At 35.5% G+C, this 23,601-nt stretch overlaps 1 protein-coding gene across 5 annotated transcripts in view; it reads left to right on the plus strand.

The window, feature by feature from the left end:
- Window positions 1–21,420, plus strand: part of QKI (QKI, KH domain containing RNA binding) — a 138,727-nt gene extending 117,307 nt beyond the window's left edge. The window contains exons 5-8 of one of the 5 annotated variants that reach the window (XM_053590345.1): window positions 9,620–9,707; window positions 11,096–11,395; window positions 14,334–14,408; window positions 18,310–21,420. In XM_053590345.1, coding sequence (XP_053446320.1) covers window positions 9,620–9,707; window positions 11,096–11,395; window positions 14,334–14,408; window positions 18,310–18,326 — 480 coding nt within the window. In that variant the 3' untranslated portion in view covers window positions 18,327–21,420. Of the gene's footprint in view, window positions 1–9,619; window positions 9,708–11,095; window positions 11,396–12,304; window positions 13,157–13,569; window positions 17,748–18,309 lie in introns of those variants that run through there. The other 4 variants (XM_053590346.1, XM_053590348.1, XM_053590347.1 and 1 more) reach the window with 4 other exon arrangements.
- The last annotated feature ends 2,181 nt before the right edge of the window (window positions 21,421–23,601 follow it).

The raw sequence follows: 23,601 nt of genomic DNA on the forward strand, positions 1-23,601 counted from the left end.
CAAATCCATAGTGGAATTACTTCCAACCCAGGAACGATAGCAGTTGCCTGCCTTTTCACCACCAATAATTTTTTCTTACATATTCGTACCAAATATTTAGAGCACTGACCACCCTGTGTATGTTAGGAGCATTGAACAAACTTTGACTAATAGTGGACAGCCAGTGTGAATGTTCTCTAATTCATTGATTTCTGATTCCATTTCTTCTTATGAAAATGTATCTGTTAGAAAAATAACCTATGTTTACATACTAACCTATGTTTACATATTGATGTAACTATAGGAAAAAATTCAATTTCTGTTACTCCCACAATGCGGAATACTTCTGTGATCTCTGGATAGAAAGATGTATAGGGATTCCTTCCCCACCTCCAACTGATGAGTTGTGACACCAGATTGTCCAGCAGCCACCAGCTGCATGTTCTCTAACTCGATCCAGTTCTGATGCTCTCTACCTGGAAATAGCATCAGATCCCCCAAGGCTGAGGTCTCTAGTCAGACTTTGCCTCCATTTCAGACACTAATCACGAATGCTGGGTTGTCACTTATACTTCTTCCTTTCCATACTTGTTCTACTTTGACCTGACTTTGAGTCTCAAACTTACAGTCATTTATTTACATTGAAGGCATGCCTTTAAGTATCTGATGAAACAACAAAGAATAAAAACAAGTTAAAATGGGAAACAACCAAAATTAATTGCCTTAAAGGTCACCACAATGACTGCATCCAAAAATAATTTGGGTACAGGTGACACCAAGGAGTGGTGACTTAAAATTGCTCTGAATGCCAGGAAGCTTTCTACCTCTCTTCTTCTTGAGGTTGTGAAGATTATCCTTGATAGCTCAGAAGTCTCCTGGTGAAAAATGGGTTACTTTGATGGTTATTACGTGATTGAACACATTATATGATAAGATGACCTTAAAGTCTTGCAAGAACAATTGGAGTTAAATAACAGTTTAATCACGGATCTTCATGGGTGAGTTTAATACTTGTGTTAATCCCCTAATAACATTTGAAAGATTTTTTTGCTTATACACGTAACAATTGAACAATGTAAAAGTCAGGAGTACCGAACCCTGCACAGTTAAAAGTCTACATACAACTTTTGACTTCCCCAAAACTTGACTACTAATAGCCTGCTGTTGACAGGAAGCCTTCCCAATAACATGCACAGTTGATTAACATGTATTTTTTGTGTTGCATGTATTATATACTGTATTCTTAAGGTAAGCTGCTGAATGTTAAGAAAATCATAAAGAAGAGAAAAGGTATTTACTATCCATTAACTAGCATCATCTGAGGAAGAGGAGTCGGTCTTGCTGTCTCAGGGTGGCAGAGGCAGAAGAAAGTCCACGCATAAATACACCTATACTAAAGTACGTCTTGTTCAGAGGTCAACTGCTTACTTGTGTGCTTTCTAGAGAAGGAATCTGTAGTTATCCTAAGACTTTTAAAGTTTTTCATGATCCTTTCCGATGCCTTTGCATTTTGTCTTCCACTACACCCTGTACAAAACTCATGTCATAGTACGAGTTACACTTTTTAAAAGATGTTTTACTTTTACTTATTTATTTTGAAACAGAGTCTTGTTCTATTGCCATAGGTAGAGTGTAGTGGTATCATCATAGCTCAGACTCCTGGGTTCAAGCAATTCTTTTGCCTCAGTCTCAGTCAGCTGGGACTATAAGCACTAGCCACAATGCCCAGCTAATTTTCCTATTTTATTTATTTTATATTATATTACATTATATCCTCATATCATATATATTATAATTTAGTATGATATTTATTTTATATATATTATATTTTTCTATTTTATATAATATGACATATCATAATATTGTATAATATAATATGTATGTAATTGTTTGGGATTCACTGAGGGTACAAAGAATTACGACACTAATTGCATTTGTTAGGTAAAAGTCCCTCTTATAATTGTGTCCCCCCACCGTTATACTTTACTGAACTTGCTTTACCTTTCTATCTTGGTGCTCATTCTGAGTACATACTAATCTAATATACTTTTACTTCCAATTTATTTTTTGCCTCTGTCCCCCACCTCTCATAACTAACAGATTTTTAGTTCATTATTTTCAGGTTCTTGCTCTTTATCTGCTATGGTAGAACAGGACTCTTCTTAGACTCTCAATTTGTATTTATATATCCTACCTTCTAGCCCAACCATATGCTCTAATAATACTTACCTAGAACACAAATCAACATTAGAGGTTTTTACAAAATAATGGATGTGGCCCTATTAAGGCTAATACGTAGCCTGAATTATGGGTTGTAGAAATCTTTCAAAGGCTTAGCATTCCTATTAAGCTTGCCATAAAGAATAAAATTATAAATTGTACCATGTTGTATTTAGCAGTGGAAGAAATAAATGCTTATTCAGACATGACTTTTCTTTTCTGAGATTATTACTGTTTTTAAGTTGATCTTGTTAAAGAAAGGCAGAACATAATATCTTAAGATAGAAGTCTTTGTTTTATATAATTTAAATGGAGGTAGCATCGTGTATGTGTGTGTTTAAATGTTTTAAGCTTTACTGGTTGTATAAAGTACCTCAGACTTTCCCTCTACCTCCGTTTGCTTTATCTGTGGAAAGTTGTTGCTACTAAGCCCCAGGTATTATGATTAAGTGGAAGTATGTCAGATAGTGTAATGGGAAATGGAGGAAGATACACGAAACTTTTTGGCCTTATTGTGTATCTAACATTTGGACCTATGAATTTGTCAGTGAAACAGCAGCGCCTTTTTGGGGTAGGGGGAGCATCTCATAAGAACTAGGGCACTTTGGGGAAAGGAGAGCAAGCTACATTGCTCCAGTGAGTCATCATCCTGGGAAGTTCTCTAGTGGTTTTGGGCTTGTGAACATCTCTCTTTTTTTGTGTTGGACTTAGCACAATGTCTGTGTGATGTTAAATGCTTACTAGCTGCTTGTTAAGTGACTGAAAACAGAAGACTGAGGAAAGGAAGCACCGTGGAGTTGAGGAAACTTTAAATAATTTAGAAGTAATAGTTGAACGTGACTGGCAAGTAGAGTTCACATGGGCTTGTGTCACAAAGGGAGGTTGTTGGCATAGAGGAGAGGCAGTTGGCATGGGGCACAGATGTCAGTCTAGGAAATTCTACTTCCATGAACCAGGTTTGGGGAGCCATTTGCCTTCTCTGTCAGTCAGGAAAGCAGAAACCAATGTCAGGCATTTTCACCTAAGGGACTTAATGGAAGAATTGGTAAAATAGGTGTTGAGAACTGAGAAAGGAGAGAGGGGATGGGCTGTAATACAGATTTTAAAACTGTTAAGAAGTGGCTCTGATCCTTGGACTGGGATCTGTCTGTGGCAGCAGCACTGAGACCCTCCGTGATTTGCTGCTCAACTGGTACAGGAACCTCAGGGCTCAGAGGAGTAGATGCTAGCTGGCTGGTGCTGGTAGCTCATTGGGGGTATATGGGGGCTGTGCAAGAAGCTGGCTCTAGAGGTGCTGGGAAAGAAATGTGGAGCCTGGGAACAACTGCCTCTCGCAAGTGCATGTCAAGAGGAGGACACATCCCATCCTTCGACCAGCTTTCAGGTCTGCCTTAATACCCCCACTGTATTTCTCCTCTGAGAGCTTCACAGAGAACCATCTGGCAAAGAAGTAGTTGTAGAGTCATAGACCGAGTATTTTAGAGCATGTGGCAGGTCAGTTTGGAACTTCCTAACTGTCACATCATCTTAGAGAAAAATTCTGAAAATGGGAGGAGAGCGTAATTTTTCTACTAGCTTTATAGAATAAGTTGAAGTAGACCCCAGATTCGCATTTAGCTATCTTCTTGACATCTCCACTTACATGATCAAGATAGGTATTTCAGACATACCTTTTCAAAACAGAACTTCTGGTTCCACATTTCTCAACTTTTATCACCTCATTAAGTGGAGCTGCTATTGCTTAACCCAAAAGCCTAAGTATCATGCTTTAACTTATTTTCTTTTACATACTACATCCATCTGATCATCATGCCCTGGCAGATTAACCTAACCTTTTCAGCTCTCTTATTATCTCACTCCAAGATCTTCTGTTGCCTCGACTGTATTAAAGCTCATGAGCTTCTCATTAATCATGCTTGGTACCCCCGACAGCCCATCCACGAAATAGCAGAATGAGCCATTAGAACAAATCCTGTTCTTTCACTTTCCCCGTAAAAATCCCTTTATTTATATTTAAGTCAGTTAAGTTTTTTAACAGACTTTTGTCTGGGAAGATGAAAGCAATGATTGGTATTAAAATTCTTTATAAAATTTAGTCACTCTTTTTCTCTTCTCTACTGATTGATTGTTCACCTTTTATTTCCCAAATAAATTAGTTATGTATTTGTATGTGTGTGTATTTAGAAAACCTTTTTTACCCATTATTTAAAATTTACAGAAAAGTAAGAATCTTTTTTTAAATGTATTGAACAAGTTTATCTTTGTAAGGTATTGGGAGTTGCAAAGAAAACAAGTTGACAATTGGATAGATACGAGAAATTTTTTATAAACAACATAAAAAAAAAACAGAAAAGGGAAGATGGCACATGGCTATGTATGATCAGTGTCACCCGAAATAAGCATCATGAATTTATGAAAGTAAGACCCTTAGGTGTGAGAATGCTTAGAAAATTCTGTACTCTGGTGAAAGAAAACGATTCATTTTGTTGAAAGAGGAGCAGCGCAGAATGCTTCTGGACGGGAGCTACAGGTTTTTACCATTGAGCAGGTTGTCCAAACTTTTATGTTTCAAAAGTATAATGGTATTATTCATGATGTTTTAATAATCTTTACATAATACATTTTCATGCAAAATACCAGAGAAATAATCATCTACCCCATGACCAAGCAATTCTACTCACAAATATTTAAGATAAACGAAAACTTTATATACACAAAAAATTCTCTTTGAAGAGGATTTTCTTAGTGGTTTTGTTTATGGATTCCAAAATGGGAAACACCCGATATCTATAGCAGAAGGATGAATAAACAAACTCTGTTCTACTCAGCTATTACCACAAATGAACTACTGATACATGTAGCTATATGGAGGAGTTTCATAAATGTTATACTTAGGGAAGGAAACTGAACACAAAAAATGTTATATGATTTAATTATATGAAACTCTAGGCAGATTGAATTGTGACGTTGTAGAAATCAAATTGGTGATTAGGGCTTGGACACAAAGCACAACCCACATATTCTGGGTTGGTAGAAATGTTCTGTGCCTGGATGTATATTTCATCAAAGCTGACTGATCTTGGGATTCCACTACGTGTAAAATACATCAGTTGTTTCTAAATGTTTTTAAAGTATGAGACAAAAACATAGAAAGTGAGAAGTTCCAAGATTTCAGACAATCATTGAATTCAGCATTGTAAAATATAATTTCATGACCTTGTATTTTACAAAGAAGCGGCCAAAACATTTAAATATTTTGTAAAATATTGTAATTAATATTTTGTAAGTAAAGGTACTTTCTGCTATAATTTCCCTTTTCCTTATGTATGGTGACTCTGTGAACGCCCTATATAATAAAATGTCTTCTCTTGAGACATACAGCTTCATCCTCTGTGAATACAGAGTGATTGGAGTAGTCAGGACACAATAGTGAAACCCATCCTGACGTGAGACCCTCTGGGTTCAAATTCCAGTTCTCCCAACTAAATCCTGTGCTCTGCTGGAAGGTGTTAATACCTCCAGACTGCCGTAATGGGCTGTAATCGGCGGAGCGTGCCGTCACTCCAGCAGCATCATGTGGAGACTACACAACACCTAGTGAAGGCTGTGCTGCTGCTCTTGCTCTCCTCTGGGAGTGATCTCTGTTCTGTTTTCAGTATCCAGCAGCCTGCAGATGATACATGTTTGCGTGCACACTGGTGTGTACATGTAGTTCTTCCATCATTTTTCTCTTTGGCTTTTCTTCCATGCTTGATACATTACCTGCTAATGACTAGTTGTTTTGTTACCAAAGAGAAGCAGTTCAATTCACTCGTGTTTACAAGCACTTACTTTTTGTGCAAAACTCTTCATTTCTTCCTTAATAAAGGTAAATGTGCCCTCTTATTTGCTGGACATTTTTAAGGTTGTGCCACTTACTTCTCATTATAGAAGATGACTGGGGGTATACCTACTGCTTTCTTCCTTTTTATTTGCATAGGATATAATTTATAATACTTCTGGCATCCTATTTATATATATACAAATTTGAAATAATTCTTGATTTAATTTTTAGTACGATTAGTTTTTAGCAAACAAGTTTAAGGAGTTTTATTATAATGAATTTTAATTCTTCCCTTTAATGTCAGCTTACCTATTTTTTTTTTTTTTTTTGTAGAGACAGGGCCTCACTTTATGGCCCTCGGTAGAGTGCCGTGGCCTCACACAGCTCACAGCAACCTCCAACTCCTGGGCTTAAGCGATTCTCTTGCCTCAGCCTCCCGAGCAGCTGGGACTACAGGCGCCCGACACAACGCCCAGCTATTTTTTGGTTGCAGTTTGGCCAGGGTTTGAACCCGTCACCCTCGGTATATGGGGCCGGCGCCTTACCGACTGAGCCACAGGCGCTAGCCCCTATTTTTGTTTTTAACAGATAATTTCTGAGTCTTTTAAAGAAAACTTAATTCATTATTTTTGCTGTGTCTTGAACAAGTTGATGGGAGTTAAGTTACAGTAGTTCCACAAGCATGCAAATATCTTCTCCCTGTACTCTCCTGCCAAGTGGCAGTGGCACACTAAACATTGTTTTCATGATGTTTTCACATATCTTTTTAATTTTAATGCTTAATGATTAAAAGCTCACTCAGTGGTCCTGTTTAAATATAAATCATAGTGCGCCATTCACTGCTGTAATGCAAAGATAGAATTTTGTGTATCATCACAGCTGCAATAGAGAAGAGAACTGAGAACTTTGTCTCTTATCCTGGTCCTGCCCCTTTTTTGAATGAGGAAGGAACAAAATCATATCGGAGAATTGTGTTGTTAGATTATTTAGCTACGTTCTGAGGATTAGCTAATGCATAAAAGTTGGGGACACTTAGTTCCATCTCTACACAAACTTTTATTAAAAGATGGACCTTAATCTACTGCCTTATTTTTTTTCAGTGGCTAAAGTTTATTCTCTAGGACTTAGACGTTAGCGATTTAGAAAGAAAGTTAAAGATTTCTCATATTAGCTAGGCACGGTGGCTCACATCTGTGATCCCAGCACTCTGGGAGGCCAAGGCAGGTGGGATTGCCAGAGCTCAGGAGTTGTGAGACCAGCCTGAGCCAAAGCGAGACCTCATCTCAAAAAAACAGCCAGGTGTTGTGGCAGGCACCTATAGTCCCAACTACTTGTGAGTCTGAGGCAAAAGAATCGCTTAAGCCTGAGTTTGAGGTTGCTGTGAGCTGTAATGCCACCCCACTCTACCAAGGGCGACAAAGTGAGGTTGTCTCAAAAAAAGAAAAGATTTCTCATATTAGTTATTTAAAAAATAAGATTTAGCAAATAACTTGACTAGGTGGCTATATGGAGGTTGGGCAGTGATAAATAAAAAGCAAAAGTAAACTCTAGACCAGGCGAAATGGCTAACACCTGTAATCCTAGCACTCTGGGAGGCCAACGCAAGAGGATTGCTTAAGCTCAGGAATTTGAAACCAGACTTGGCAAGAACAAGACCTCATCTCTACTAAAAAAATAAAATAAAATAAAATGAGCCACGTGTTTTGGTGGGCACTTTGTAGTCCTTAGTCCCACCTACTTGGGAAGCTGAGATAGGAGGTTGAGATTGCTGTGAGCTAGGCTGACACCTTGGCACTTTAGGCTGGGCAACAGAGTAAGACTCTGTCTCATAAAAAAGGGGGGGTGGGGGCGAGGGGGTTAACTCCATTCACTGATTTGACTTTTGGAGTGTGATATTAAACTATAGTTCAGGAAAAAACAAAATACAGTAGGTTCTTATGAAACATTGTTGACAGGATCTTGGAAACTACAACTTTAAGCGTACTGAGTCTAATGGCATTGAAGGCAGTGACTTATTCAAGGACCTGGTGTAAGTCATTTCACTTAAAGTTTTCCTGTAATCTTGGTGTGACCCCTTGAGAAGTTAATGTTTAGGTTGAAGTTTGTGGTGACAGGTAGGATTTAGAAAGAGAGAGGGGTAGACTGGCATACAAAGGAGCATTTACCAGTGGAGGGAAGGGGGATAACATGCAGATGAGTAGTGGGGAATGGTCTAGTTTGATTTTTACAAATGTTTAAATATTTGATAGATGCTTAACAAACGTGAGATAGGTTTGTTAAATAGTAGAAGATTAACTGGTTTAACTCTTTAAGAAGATAGTTTGGGACCAGATCATAGGTAAGGCTTAAATCTTTGGAATTTTTAGATACTAATAAGAAGCCTCTAAAGTGTTTGAGACATAAGAATGTTGAGAAACATTATGATAGAATTGAGTTTGAGGCAGTTAATCTGGCCTTTGTGTATGGGTTGATTGTAGGACAGGCATCCTTAACAGCATATTGTAGTAGTTTTGGTAGTATATCAATAATGACTAGAGCAAGGGGGCTATAGTAGATGGAAAGAGTGGGATAAAGCTAAAGTAAATGGGGTGGCCTGCCCTCTTGACGATCAGAGCTGGTCTTGGTTTGTGCCTGTTGTTGTAGCACAGTGCCCCTTTTTTGCTTTTAAATGTTACCTGGTTTAGCCAGTAAATCATATGGTGAACTTCAAGATAGATTGACATAGATTTGATAACACTTGTAATTAATTAGATTGTGGGAGGAAAGGAATGGTGGCATAAATGAGCAGAATGTACAGTCATTAGAAGTTCTTATGATTTTGTAACTTCACTCATTTTTCCTTTATGGAGAATTAAATATAAAATTCTTGGTCTGGCGTGGTGGCTTACGCCTATAATCCCAGCACTCTGGGAGGTTGAGGTGAGACGACTCCTTGAGCTCAAAAGAGTTTGTGAGTGAGAGTCCATTTCTACTTAAAAAAAAAAAAAAGAAAAGAAAAGAGAGAGAAATTAGCCAGGCATTGTGGCACAAAGGTGTAGTCCCAGCTACTTGGGAAGCTGAGGCAAAAGGATCACTTGAGCCCAGAAGTTTAAGGTTGCTATGAGCTAGGCTGACACCACAGCACTGTAACCTGGGGCAACAAAGTGAGACTCCATATCAAAAATAAAGTAAAATAAAATTCCCTTACCTGAATACCATAATAAAATCCTATGTTTAAAATTGCAGCGTGTTTTTTCTTTTAAATGAACACATCTGAGTTTTGAAATAATTAGCAAAATGATAGATACTAAAGAAAATACACTATAATCTTAACATTTCTGTCCATTTAAAAGCAGCACTTTTCAGAAGAACTTTAATAAATCAGTGTAGCTTACATAAAAATTTTCAAATAGAAATGCAGCCAGTAGCTGTTGAGAATAGGTGTATCTCAACATGCCATCATCGAGAGAATGGGCTCCTTATATCAGCACCTTTTGGTTCCTGATTTTTTTTCTCCCTTTTGAAACAGGTGGTTATATCTATTTTAAGGCTTGTGTGTAGACACACCTATGATGTGTGGACGATCTCAAATGTTTCTTTTATGTTTCCCACCTGTAGGCAGAAGGAGAAGACAGCCTGAAAAAGATGCAGCTGATGGAGCTTGCGATTCTGAACGGCACCTACAGAGATGCCAACATTAAATCACGTAAGAATGAGACTGAGGCTCAGGGTCACTGCCGTCTCGGCTGTTTTATCTACCACGAACCTTTCTCCTTTTAGCAGCATAACATGAGAAACCTTTAAGTAAAGTATAAAGAGTTGAAGTAATTGTGTAACTAGATAATGGGGCATGTTTATTATACTTTCATGAATTGAGGACAGTCTTTATTTTATGCCAGCATGTCTAAGTTTAGGGGTTTGTAAACTTTTATTCTTTTAATACAATCTCAATTTCTAAATTTTTAAGTTTTAAGAAATATCCTATTCGGTTATCTGCAGATTTAAGGCTTCCAACTTATTTTATTACTTTTATGCAAGAAACAAAACTTTGAAAGCTTATTTTCAAAATGCAAATTTGAAGCATATCCAAATGAAATGACCCTTCTGTTGAGTTCTGTCCTTTACTTTTGCTTGCATGTTTTCCCTTGGATATTATTTCCCTGTTGATTTCATATGTGAGTTCACAGAGATCAGTGGGTGATAACTATTTTTTGAGTTCTGTTTTTTTCTTCATATGTGTCTGTGCATGTTTGTATAAGCCATAAAAATATTCCTTTTTTATATTTAAAATGAAATAATGTGAAATCTATATTTTGAGACATCTAAGGTTTATGCATGTCATTTGTATGAACATAATATTATATTTAAATTACTAATTTTTTGAAAGAAATAGAATTTTAAAGTCCTAGCCAACTTTCCACAAGGTAGACAACCCATTGGGTTTAGAAGTAGTTACTTTGCAAAGGGTTGACTTTAATTTACTCATGAGAATGTGAGTATATCATTAGTACTAGTTAGGAATTTAGGACTAATTGTATTTTTTTAATGAGGTTAACTTCTAAAGATGCAGATAATTTATATTAATTTATATGTATGTTACACACACACACACCCCTTACAGTTACTTGACTAAATACAATGAAAATTATTCTTTCTTTAATTTGAAACTAAAGCTACTCTTGAGAAATATACCAAAACCGTGTTTCTGTGGACTCCAATTAAAAATTATTTTTTAACATCTTTTACTGCAAGTGTTTTCTTGTGCTTTTGCATGTACCTTTAGTCTTACAAAATCTTAAAAACACAGAGATATCAAATATACCAGCTTAATATAATCTATTTAATGGTCTCATTCATTTTTTTACAGTGGCTTTTTAATTTTTGCACAGTCTTAATCACATTGGGAGAGGGAAAGCTGTTTGCATTTGATTGGTGTGCTTTGGCATTTTTGTGTGATTAGCGCATGTACTAATGATTTCCTTTTATTTTTCTTCTTTCCTGCTTTTTCCGTTCTTTTTCCTGTTCCCTTCTCATTCTCCCATATTTTATACTGCTGTCTCTGTACTTCTTCCTAAATTTCTTTGCTTACTGTAGCAGCCCTTGCCTTTTCTCTTGCAGCAACAGCCCAGGCTGCTCCAAGGATCATTACTGGGCCTGCGCCTGTTCTCCCACCAGCTGCTCTGCGTACTCCTACGCCAGCTGGCCCTACCATAATGCCTTTGATCAGACAAATACAGACCGCTGTCATGCCAAACGGAACTCCTCACCCAACTGCTGCAATAGTTCCTCCAGGCCCCGAAGCTGGTTTAATCTACACACCTTATGAATACCCCTACACATTGGCACCAGCTACGTCAATCCTTGAGTATCCTATTGAACCTAGTGGTGTATTAGGTAAGTTCTTCTCGCTATGTGGTTAAAGTCATTGTTCTTTATAAATTTTGCTGCCCCAGTCTTGGAAATGATTTTATTGGTTTTAGAGAGGGAAGACATGTTTCATTTTGGAAAGACAGAAACTTTCTATTTCAGCCTCTGATGAGGGCTCCTTTACATAATATGCATATATTAAATTATGTTTAAATAGTCATACCTTAAATTTGTTAAGATCCACTTTGGTAACTCTAATCCACTTTGGTTGGGTAAATTTGTTATATACATTTTAAACAAAATACTTTGTACACTTGAGGTCACTCTGAGTTTTAGGTTTCTCTTATGGCCTATCAACTCCCATCAGCTCCACCTCCCAGAGTTATATTTCTCTTGTCTCACAAACTTATTAAATTTTAAATTTCTATGTGAACATATTTGCGACCTTTGTAAAATGTGTTTTTAATGTTTGTGATCACTTAAAATATAAAAAGGACCAGATAAATACAGTCATGCGTTGCTTAACATGTTGAAGAATTGCGTCAGTAGGTGATGTCACTTTGTAAACAACATATACAGAAACATAGATAATGTGGTCTACTGCACACCAAGGCTGTATGGTATAGCCATTATAATCTTGTGGGACCACCGTTGTATGTGCAACCAGCCCGTTGTTACCCTGAATGTTATTTGGCACATGACTGTAGTTGAAGTCTTAAGGTTTCAGTTTTTGTCTTTTGAAGTCCTAGTCAATATTAAACATGAGAAATACTCTTAATTTCAGGAGTACAGTATGGAATAGATGAATAAATACCAAGTCACTGAATTGAAAATCTCTTGAGGCAAAAATTAAAATCATGCTATAATCGCTTGGTTTTTACATGAACAAAAAGTGGTATGCTTGCAAAAGACATTACTGATGCCTTTTTTTTATAGAGTGGATTGAAATGCCAGTCATGCCTGATATTTCAGCCCATTGACTTGCTGGATGAAGGAGTAGAATACAGCAGCTGTTATAACACGACCAGTCAATGTGGAACAAACTTTCTGTGCAACCAGACAGAATTTGAATACTTTTTCCTCCCTGAATTGTATATGACCTTGGTGCTGCATGCATGCTGTTGACTTTTAAGACTTTTATCTTTTAAGGGTTTTTTTTTTTTTTTTTTTCAGCATTAATACTGATTTATACAAATTTAAAAGTCTTTAATGAACCGGAACACTAAGATTTAAACTCGGAAGTTCATTGTTCAGTTAAAGGGACAGTGCTCTGTATGTTATCTGTGTGTGCATGCACTCAGGTGCCTTTTGTTTTATCAGCAAATACATTTTATTGTACATGTTTTCCGTTTATCTCTAAATCATTGTGTATAAAGTAATTATAGGTCAGAATTATACCACAGGTCTGTTTATGAGAGGCTTGTTTCTGTTGCACATTTTCTTGAAGCATTTTAAAAATAACATGTAACCTATAACCTTGTTTAAGTTTTCCTTTCTATTAATACTCTGTCCTATGGTCCTGTGCATGCTCCTTCCCCCAGAACTCCTCTCTGCTGCACCCACAGCATCTGTTCCCGAGGAGTTTTGTCTCTTGACTTCTTACAGGGCTGGAACTCTTAGCCACCAGCTGCTGTTTCAGCACTTTCAGTGCAAGATCTCCCTGATTCTGCCACATGGAATTATACTTGGATATGATTAGCTTATCTAAAATGAATAAGGGCTGATGGACCAGTTTATTGCTTAGAAACAGCAAGAGGCACTGCAGTAAAATCTGTTTCTCATTGTAAAGCAACATGTTTTTTTGTTTTGTTGGGAAATTTTTATTATAAAAACTTAATTATTAGACTGACAAAGAGCAAAATATACTGATCCCTAATTGGCATTCATAGGTAAATAGTAATGAGTACTAAATGGAAAAAATTTTATAATCTATTTTATTTCTTGCTTTAGCACCTAAGCAATAAAATATGATATTGACCACTTAGAGAACTGAGAAAATTATTTTAAATTGCAAAGTTATAATAAATTTGCACACAGATAACATGCATGCTATCTATCAAGTCTCACATTAAATTATTTTAATAGAAGCAGTGCCCTTCAAAACAGATGCAGACATGTGTGTTGGTAGTAGTGAGGAGATTGGTATTAGCATCAAATCTTCATTGATGACTAATTTTTAATTCCCTTCCTTTTATCTTTAGGTATGGCTTTCCCAACGAAAGGCTAAGAATTCAAGAACGGTCTTAACTGAACCCTCATCAGATCTGAATTTAACAAATGCTTAGTCTCAGCAGCCTCCGGGGGAAAAAAAGCTTAGCCTAGCAGTCAGTGACTTACTTGCACTTTTTGCACATAGTTATAAAGTTATGTTATTAATTTGGTTTAGTCTGTAATATTACAAAGTAATGGTAATTTATAAAGGAGTGTATAGTAGTATACTGACTGCTAAGTGTACTATACTGTTTGCTTTACTAATCACCTAATTCATTGCAGTTCATACTTATTGACTCAAAGTTTAAAACCACAATCTGTAGGCTTTAAGAATTGCTTTTAAACCTTTTTAAGTGATAAACTCTGAAAGTGGTCTTAAGGTTAGCAAATAATTGTCAGTATTAAACATGGCATTATTTAAGTAGTCCTGCAAGAAAAGGCACTTCAGTGAATATGTGACTAGTAAAGCTTAAATATGTTTGGATCTAATAGAGTTCATGAAATACTGTAATTTGGGGCTTGTAAATGAATGGCTGAAATAGGTTAAGGCCTAGACGTTTGAAATGAATGCAATATTAATAGACGCATATATACGTGACATTATGGTTAATTTTAAAACTACTGTGCCTTAACGTGTTTCTTAAACTTTTGTAGTAAATGAACAGTTGAAATCCATCTTGATAAACCTGCTGTTAATGTTTTTTCCCCTTGTGAATGTTTTCTAACTTTGTCTTGGTAATTACAATTTAACTAGGTGCGGTGGCTACTAAAGTTCGAAGGCACGATATGCGTGTCCATCCTTACCAAAGGATTGTGACCGCAGACCGAGGTTAGTTTAGTTCTGCAGTTCTTGTTTATAAGAAATTGTGTTGGGTGTTTGTAAAATTTGCAACACCACACCTGATGGAAAAATGTAACTGCTTGCCTGCAGAATTTCTTTTCCTTTTCTAAATTCATTTGTAATAATTGACAGATGTAAGGGTTGGGTTTTTTGTTTTTTTCTCCCGTTATATTTTAACTTATTAAATCTTCTATTATAATACTATGATTTATTCCTACTAAACATGAATTAGTCAATTTGGAAAGCTATTAAATTTTGATGTTGCCATAATTATTTTTCAATAACTTTTGCTAAAATTTACCTTTTAATTATTCTAAAATTTGGGGTTGGTATTGCTAAATGAATTGAACAGATGGTGCTTTAAAGAGAGAAGTAAAGGAATATATGCCTCCTGTATACTTTTTGGAGAAACTGAAGATTTAGTTTCCTTTTTTTTTTTTTTTTTTATATAGTAAAGTATTTGAGCCACTTTGTAAACTTAAAGGTTGTACATGTTTAGCACTTAGCTGAAATAAACAGGAAGGACTGTGAAGGTAACTTTTATGTAGTTGAATTTTTTTTATACATTAGAAAGTCTCAATTCCCTTTTATTCTTACATTCTCTTGCCAAAATGGATCCTTTGATTTTTGTCATTTGCTGCTAAAATATATTATCTGAAGGTAAACTATCTCTTGAAGTTCTGTGGTGATAAGAGATCCAGCTGTTTGAATATCCTTTTTGACTAACCTGTGACTGGAAAATAAGTCTTCATTTTTCTCCTTTACAACATTTGTAATTTGTGTCCTGTATATGCCCTTGGACCCTTTTATAAATTATTTATGCTTATCGAGGAGTGATATTTTCGGTTTATTGGCATTGAATTCTTTTCTCAGTTTTTTATCACAAGGTGTAGGAATCTCAAGCATAGTAGAAAAGGATTTTTTTGTAAGTTTCTATAATGGCATATTACCTACTAATTAAATTGATCAAGCCATTGATACTAGTGGGGAAAAAGTGGTGAATTTATACCCAGTCATACATCTTCTATGGATTTATGAAAGACTTTCTAGTTTCCTTGAATAGACACAACTGTTCCCCACATCAGAAATAAAATGTCTTCCCAAAGACATTATTGATATTTATTTAGTATCATACCTAATTAAAGAGCCTTGAAGACTTCTAAACTAGTACACATTACTTGTGATTTTTCAATGAACACAGTAGACCCCCAGCTCCGTGACTGTCCGTGGAGATAATACTTCTTGTGTTATGTACAAGCGTGTAGGCCACTTCTCTTGAGTCAGACCATGTTGTCTAGGGATGGGGACATTTTTTTAAAAGTCACTTTAGTTTTAAAGAAACTGGATAACTTTTTGAATAATTTGAATCTTTATTTATATTGCTAGTATCTAAAATAGTTCTAAAGAATATTTAAAGTAGTTACACTAGTTTTTTTTCCCCTGTTAATCTTTCCCTATATGTCCCATTTCAGATTTCTTACAATTTTGTTTTAACAGAGTAATTATTGGCTTGTGTAATACTGTACTTCCTTGAGATATTTGAAAATATCAAAGGAATATTTTATTATATTTGGAAAATTACAACACATTCCATGCATGGCTTTTGTAGTTATATGTGTTTTGATTAGTCCTGTCATTGTTTTTATTCAGAATGCAATGTCAGCAAACCGAAATGCTAACTTTTTTTTTAAATAACAGATTACTTGTATTCTTATTATCACTGTATGTACTCACTGGGTCTAAGGGAGATGTCTGAAGTCCTTCAAACTTAAATTATTTTATGATACTACTGTTTTCTCTACTTTTGAGGTTTTTAAAAATATTTTTCAAAAGAAGATTATTATGAGCATTTGTTTAATGCAAGGAAACTCAGCCCTTGGAACATATAACCATGTAATTCTATATGAGCAATTAGAGTACTACATGGTTGACTGATACTTAGTTCTTTACTAAAAACATACCCACCTCTATACGTATTTTAAAACTGAATTTGAAGCCTGAAAAAGACCACTGACTTTTTAGTTACAAGGAACTATAAATGGTTTTGCACGGTCAACATACCTGTGTGTACTACTGTAGGTGGCCAGGACTTGGCAGAGGATGGATTCTAGGTGCAGTGGTATACATATATATAAATGGTAGTTTGGTTTGCTTATATATTCCACACTCTAAAAAACATAATTAGAAATTTTTCTGAGTTAATGATTTTACAGAACCATCACTTACATAATTTGTATTAAGAAACTTAAACAATTTTAATGAAAATTTTAAGTAATATCAAAAAATGCTTTAAGATTGTATTTTGGAATACTTGTGAAATAGTATGACTACATCATGTTAAATATTTATTTTCTTTGATTTTGGAGCAACAGTTGTTTTAAATAAAATTCCACTTTTTAAGAAATTCAGGGAAGATTTGGTCACATTGAAGATACAATATTTTTGTAGTATGTATAAACTATTCTAAATAATAGACTTTAGAAAGCATTTTTGTCATATGAAGGTAAATCAGTCCATTATATAGATCGTTTAAACTCTGTGAGCATGACACCTGCTGTTTTGATTAATGAAGTGGCCCAGAATCTAACTTTGCACTGAGTATCCTTTTTACTCACATTTCCTCTGCCTTAGTCACATGGCAACAGTACAGAAAATTCTACCAAACCTCAGAATATAGTAGAAATAATTAAGCTGTTGAATGAGTCTTAAAATCATACTACTGTTAAGTGGACCAAGTTTGGTGAAGGAGGAATGTAACAGGTTGATTAAGGAAGGAACTACTCAAGGACATTGGGAATGATAACTTTTCCACTTGAGAACTACTTTATGTTTTACTGTAATTTTTTAAATTTTTTTCTTTTTATTATTTTGCAAAAGAAAATAGTATTTACAGGTGGCTTCTTTAAAATATAAAAATATAAAGCAGGAATGTATATGAAATGTCAGATTTTATTGTATTTGCAGAGTATTAGCTTTGAAATTGAATAAAGAAAGCTGTTTGTAGTTTTAAAATGCCTTATTGGTATCAATTAGAAATTTCTTCTATTTTTTGATGTACTTAGAGCTTTTTGAGTATAGAATTTTAAATGGCAGGATTTTACAGTGTTTACATGCAAGTGCATTTTATAAGTGTTCTATATGTGTAAAATAGTATTTTCAACTGGAAAATGGTGGCTAGTACAAAACCCTGGCCTTTTTCTGGTTCCCATGATGTTGCCTACACTGATAGACTCCAGTTTAGTATTGCTTTGTATCATGAGGCCAAGAAATTCCATGTTGTTTGTACATAGAATAATTGAAAAAGCAATAAACATTTATTGAACAAAAGAAACTGTTTGGCCCAGAGTTTATGTTGAACCAAATTGGTTATAGAAATTTAAATTTCTTTAGATTCATCTCTGTTAATCATCAGTTATTAATAATCACATCCATCATTAATAGTTGCTCTAATGCTTGCATCCAAGAGTATACTAATGCTTAATAGCAGTCAGAGACTGATACTGTGCTGACTGTTTCAGAATCCTGTATATCAAACCTATTCATTGTTGTTTTTCAATTTCCTTCATTGACTGCTACTAACTATTAGTCATTAGTTGTATTTTATTTCTATTTTTTTCCTGTTAACCAGTTTTTTTTTCCTTAATTTTTTTTTGTGGGAGTGGGCTCCTCTTCATTTGTTCAAATCATGATATGAAATTGTCATGATTTTTATTGTATTCTGTAGATGGTGTCGATCAGTTTGTCAGAATTAAACATGCTTTTTTTTATTAGTTGTGATTAGTTTTTCATGTTGTCATTAAGCCGTCACTAGCTGAAACTAATCTCTTCTCTATCTTTTCTTTTCTTTTTTTTTTTTTTTTTGTTTTGTTTTTTGTTTCTAACCACCCAGCCGCCACCGGCAACTAACCTATGACCTTCTGACCTCTGAACTCTTCACCCAATGATGACCTGACCATGCCTGCCTGCTGATCAGTTAACTGGTAATCGCCTTTGCTTGCCTGTCGTCAGCGCAGCGAGCTGAGGCACTTGTCCGTTCGTCTTACCATCTAACCAAACAAAAGACAAAGAAATTGTTGTCCTCCAACTCAGCTTCCCCCACCCCACCCCACCCCCCACCCCCCGTTTGGGTGAAAGTGGTTCTAGAACCTGCACTGAATAGTAGTAAAGCAATAAGGCCCAATTCATCCCACAGCACTGATCATCTTTTAATGTCCCACTCTAAGCGAACGGTAAGAAGGCCTCTCTTAAGAAGGAGAGACAGATGGCCCTTAACTACTCAATGACAGAGGCAGTTACTGTGAGAGACTTGTAGGAATCCTCTTCTCATAGCAAAGTCAAAGCTCTCTCTGAATGTACTGTGTGATGATGCATCATGCATGAACCTTTGGTCAGGGATGTCATAGGTGAAGTGATTTCAAAAAGTATTCAAAATTTGACATGCTGTTTAGTCACTACAGTGCCCTCAAAGGGCAGAAGTTGCAGCCTTTTTTTATATTGCCTGCCAAAATTTGGAGTATTAGGAGAAACTGTGCCATGAGAGAAAAACTTTAACAAGGAGTTTTGAAAAGTAATGCAAAGAACAAAACTGCAACACTATTTTTAAAAAGATAACTATCTGAGTTAAAATTACTGAACCTTTATTTTCCGCCTTCTTAAAAAAATATATATGAGAACAAGGTACATGCATTATGTGTCACATTACTGGGCAAACTGTTCAAGTATTTTTTTTAAACCTCCCTGTATAGAAAAAATCATTAAGGATGTAAAAGCCATGCTTGCCTATTTGCTGTATACATGTAATGAAATTGTAGATAAAGTGTAGTGCATTGAAACAAATGAACAAAAAGTAGATACTTTTACTATACAAGGGTGCTGGTGCAGAAAAAAATATATATATTTTTGGAAATGTAGCATTTTATACTTTCAAGTGTTATAAAAAAAAAAGAAAAAGAACAAAGAAACCCTTTATTTCATGAAATGATTTTTTTCTGGTGGTTGTCAAGAACAAAAGACCAAAAGAGCCTTTTTGTCTTTCTTTTTTTATTTTTTAAGTATTGGAATAAGTCTAAAGAAAAGAAAGTGCCTTATTTTCCTTCATGGTCATTTAGTCGAGTGTCTCGTGAGATCAGCTCCTCCCTCAGAATACAAGTCAATGCACGTTACTCAGTCGCCCAGGATGTGAAAGAAGAGACGAGGGAGACAGATGAGTTGATGATTTGAATTATATGATTTTTTTTGCCACGTTACCTTGATGCAAATTTGCCAAATCTGATACTGTGAAAAAATTTGATAACTTTTCTAATGTCTTGAATAGTAAGTTTTAAAACATCATTCTTTTAAAATTCATAATTGAGTACTTTTGGTTATTGCAGTCTTCAATGTTAGCCCCCAAAGAATTCTGAGATTAAGATTATGTGTGATCTGAATATCAGTTTGTAGACAAAGTTAGAGCTTTATTTTATTTGGAGATGGGGGATGCATTAGATTTTTTTTAAGTGGAGATAATAGGATACCTAGCAAACTTTTTCACAAAAGTGAATCCTTGTGATTTTCATTCTGGAAAACACTTTTTAAATGACCCAAATTTAATCAGACTTCTTCGTATCATACCAGAGATGTAGTCCATCTCTCCTGGTTTCAGTAACTTTTCCTCCCCCTGAATACAAACCCTGCCTTTTAACTGTAAAAGAATGTGAAAAACTAGCATCATTGTGCATGTAAGTACTCAACTACGTTTCAGCTTAAGCTTCTGATTTCTCTTGAAGTTCAAACGGTTTTGTAGTTGAAGCAATTTGTGCACAAAGCCTACATCTAAACACTTGAGTAAATAATGATTTACTGCTCAGTACCAGACTTGGCAAATCTCAAGTGACAGTGGATCCCCCTCTTACCAACTCGTCCCCTCTTCCACACCTTCCCAGCGTCACAGTCAGAGGCCAGCAGGGAGCTCAGCCAGCACCTTCGTGGTCACCTCTCCACCATCTTGTCTCACTTAGAAATGTTTTCAGTTTATTTACTATGCAATAGACATTCATTGTTTTTTATTCAGCTAGCTTTGGTTTAACGTGCCACTGCTTTGTCTTTCTGTTACACATACAGTTTTGATTTATTTACAATATATGCTGTGCCATTTTGATTTTTATATTGTTTGGTTGGTTGAATAAATTTGCGACACTCAGCACTTGAGGTGATAGTTGTTAAAAACAATACCAGTATTTGATCCAGTTTCATCTCAACTATGTTATACCTGGACATTTTAGATATTTATCAAAGGTCTTTTATGGGGAAGAAAGTAAATGTATAAAATAATAAATGTATGACATTTACAAGTAATGTTGGCTCTGAACAAACTTTTGAAAACTTAGTTGACAAAATTTTGGATCAACTGAAAAAAAAAAAGCATGACTTTTGAAATCTCTGAATGCCTTGGTTCTCAGTATTATCATTCTTTATTCAATTTATTTCTTATTAAAATATGTAGTTTTTAAGATTTTTTTTCTGACAGTATTATGTAATTTTTTAGCGTGGGTAGATGGGAGTGTCGCTTGTATGTTACCATACAGCTGACAGGTATTTTTGTCTATTCTTTATTATCTTAGTAGTTTCATGCTATGTATGTACCATAACCAACCTATTGCCTATGAGAAACATGTAAGATAATGTATTTACAGCCATTGTTACAAGTTTATAATGTATTTTTCTATCTTGTTTTATATGTATGTTATATAACATTCAAAAAGAATTTTTTTCTTGATTGAGAAAAGGATACAAAATGCAAAATCCACAATTTTGATAACTGAAAATTGCCAATTGTTTTGCAGTACTTTATTATATTGGGTGTCCTGTCTTTTTTTGGGCTTTAGTTAGCTAATGAATGAATACATTAGACACTTTTGGGTTTTAGTTGGGATTTTACATAGCTTGCATTTTAATTCTTTGGTTCTTTGCTGTTTCTATTAACCCATAGCATTATTTTAATAAATGTTATAATACCAACCTACTAACTCTGGACTATGTCTGTTTATTAACCTTTACGTGTTTAATTAAAATGAATAAAGACAAAAGAATGTAAAGTCTTGAGTTACTGGACTAACCCTGAAGAACGTGACCACAGATAAATAACATAGCGTGACTTGTTTTTATGTTGTCTGTCAGCTGACAGTTGCGCACACTCCTGTTCAAGTGGCTTGGGTTATTGTGGGCTTTCACTTGTGGGGTGAGAGCAGCAGAGACGGGAACAGAGCATCACTAGTCTTAGGGGTTCTATCTCGTCTTGCCACTTGCCTGTCAGCATCTGCATTACTAATTCCACACTTTATTTTTCCTTCTCCAAAATAATCACTGTCTGCTCACAGCATAAAGAGTAAAGAGATTCATTGTAATGATACATACCCAGAGAAACCAGTTTGATTCTTTGTTGAACCATTTCTTTTAATTTCTGTAAGTAGGTAATGTTATGGTCCCATTGTAAAGCAAAGAATCTGATCATATTTAGCCTTTATTTAGATTTTTGTTTCACTTTGACATTTTTTTCTTTGTAAACACTGAACTTGTTTAGCCCACTGCTCTTACTAGGGGAGCTCAGTGTAGAGTCAAAAGCTGATGGGCTGTGCCCCTGGTGCCGTCCAGAGCAAATGGTTAGCAACAGTGACACAGCCCTGCCCTGCTCCCAGTGGAACCCTCAGCACATCACTGAGTTCAGGTATTTTTTCACTCTCACCCACTTCCAAAATACAGTAAGACTAATATGTTAAACAAGAAGTTTAAGGGGGATGAACACTGGAAGTTTGAAGTTATAAATGATTAATTTCTTGACTACAGATCAGCTTAAGATTTCTTAAATATCCTTATGCTTCTCATGGAGGGAGCGTGGGTAAGTTGATCTCTAAGTCTGAATTTTTTATTTTTATTTTTTTTAATTTATTTTTATTAAAAAGTCTGAATTCTTTAGTTTAACTCTTGGTGCATTTCTTCTGTTTCACAGATCGCTAATAATTGCCTTTTCTGTGAAATAGTTCTAGATAAAGTTCTCAGGTCAAATATTTGCATTTGTAAATAATTTTATCTTTGTAGATTACACTTTATTTATTTGGAGTTCAAAAATTTCAGGCTGACATGAGTTACATGTAATTGAACACAAACTGTACCAACATGACTTAACCAATAGAGTAGTGATAACTGCTGACTCGATGACAATTGAGATCTCAGCTGTTGGGATCATGTAAACAAGTATAGTCATTCTCTGATGGGAGGAGCAGTAATGCCAATAATACACTGGCAGTAATACTCCAGTATCATTAGTCGATAAACATACATATTTATATATTTTTCTCTTTTTGTTGGGAAGACAGAATCTCTTTTGCCCTGGCTAGAGTGCAGTGGCATCATCGTGCAACTGCAACTCAACCTGCAACCTCACACTCCTGGGTTTAATCAATCCTCCTGCCTCTGCCTCCTGACTAACTGTAACTATAGGTGCTCCCTGGCTGATTTTTTTTTTTTTTTTTTTCTGTTTTTAGTAGAGACCAGGCCTTTCTCACTCAGCCAGGTCTCAAAACTCCTGACCTCAAGCAGTCTGCTGCCTCAACGTGCCAGAGTGCTGAGCCACTACCCCCGGGTGGGAGAACTTCACATGCTATTGTTGGTGTGTGTCCCCACTACACAGACAGTCTTAGGGTACTAATCTCTGAAAATGCGAAGATCTTTATGAAGTCGCTAATAAGCACATCATCATGGAACCATGGCACCTAAATTTTAGTTCTATCTAATTTATTCTCTGAAGCCTGTGAATACAGTCTCATCTCCTTCTGAGTTAAGGGTACTTCATATGTAATCATGTAACATTGTAACCTTTTATGTTGGAAAAATTGTAAAAGACAGTTTTAAAAGGTGGAAATAAGATTACAAACCCTACTTTTATGCAGGTTATAATAGTATTAAATGTGAAACTGCCAAATGCCTTGAATGGTAAAATTCTAAACTCGGTTGGTTGTTTTTTACTATTATTTGACAAAATAATCGAAACATTAGGCTTTCCATCTCAAAGTTGATGAAATTGATGCACTTAGTTAAGCCTCTTTTTAATTTTTGTTTGTTGTGAGACAGTCTCATTATGTCGCCCTTGGTAGAATGCTATGATGTCACAGCTCACAGCAACCTTCAACTTTTGGGCTTAAGCGAT

The sequence above is a fragment of the Nycticebus coucang genome, chromosome 5, assembly GCF_027406575.1.
Source record: "Nycticebus coucang isolate mNycCou1 chromosome 5, mNycCou1.pri, whole genome shotgun sequence".
Taxonomy (NCBI): Eukaryota; Metazoa; Chordata; class Mammalia; order Primates; family Lorisidae; genus Nycticebus; species Nycticebus coucang.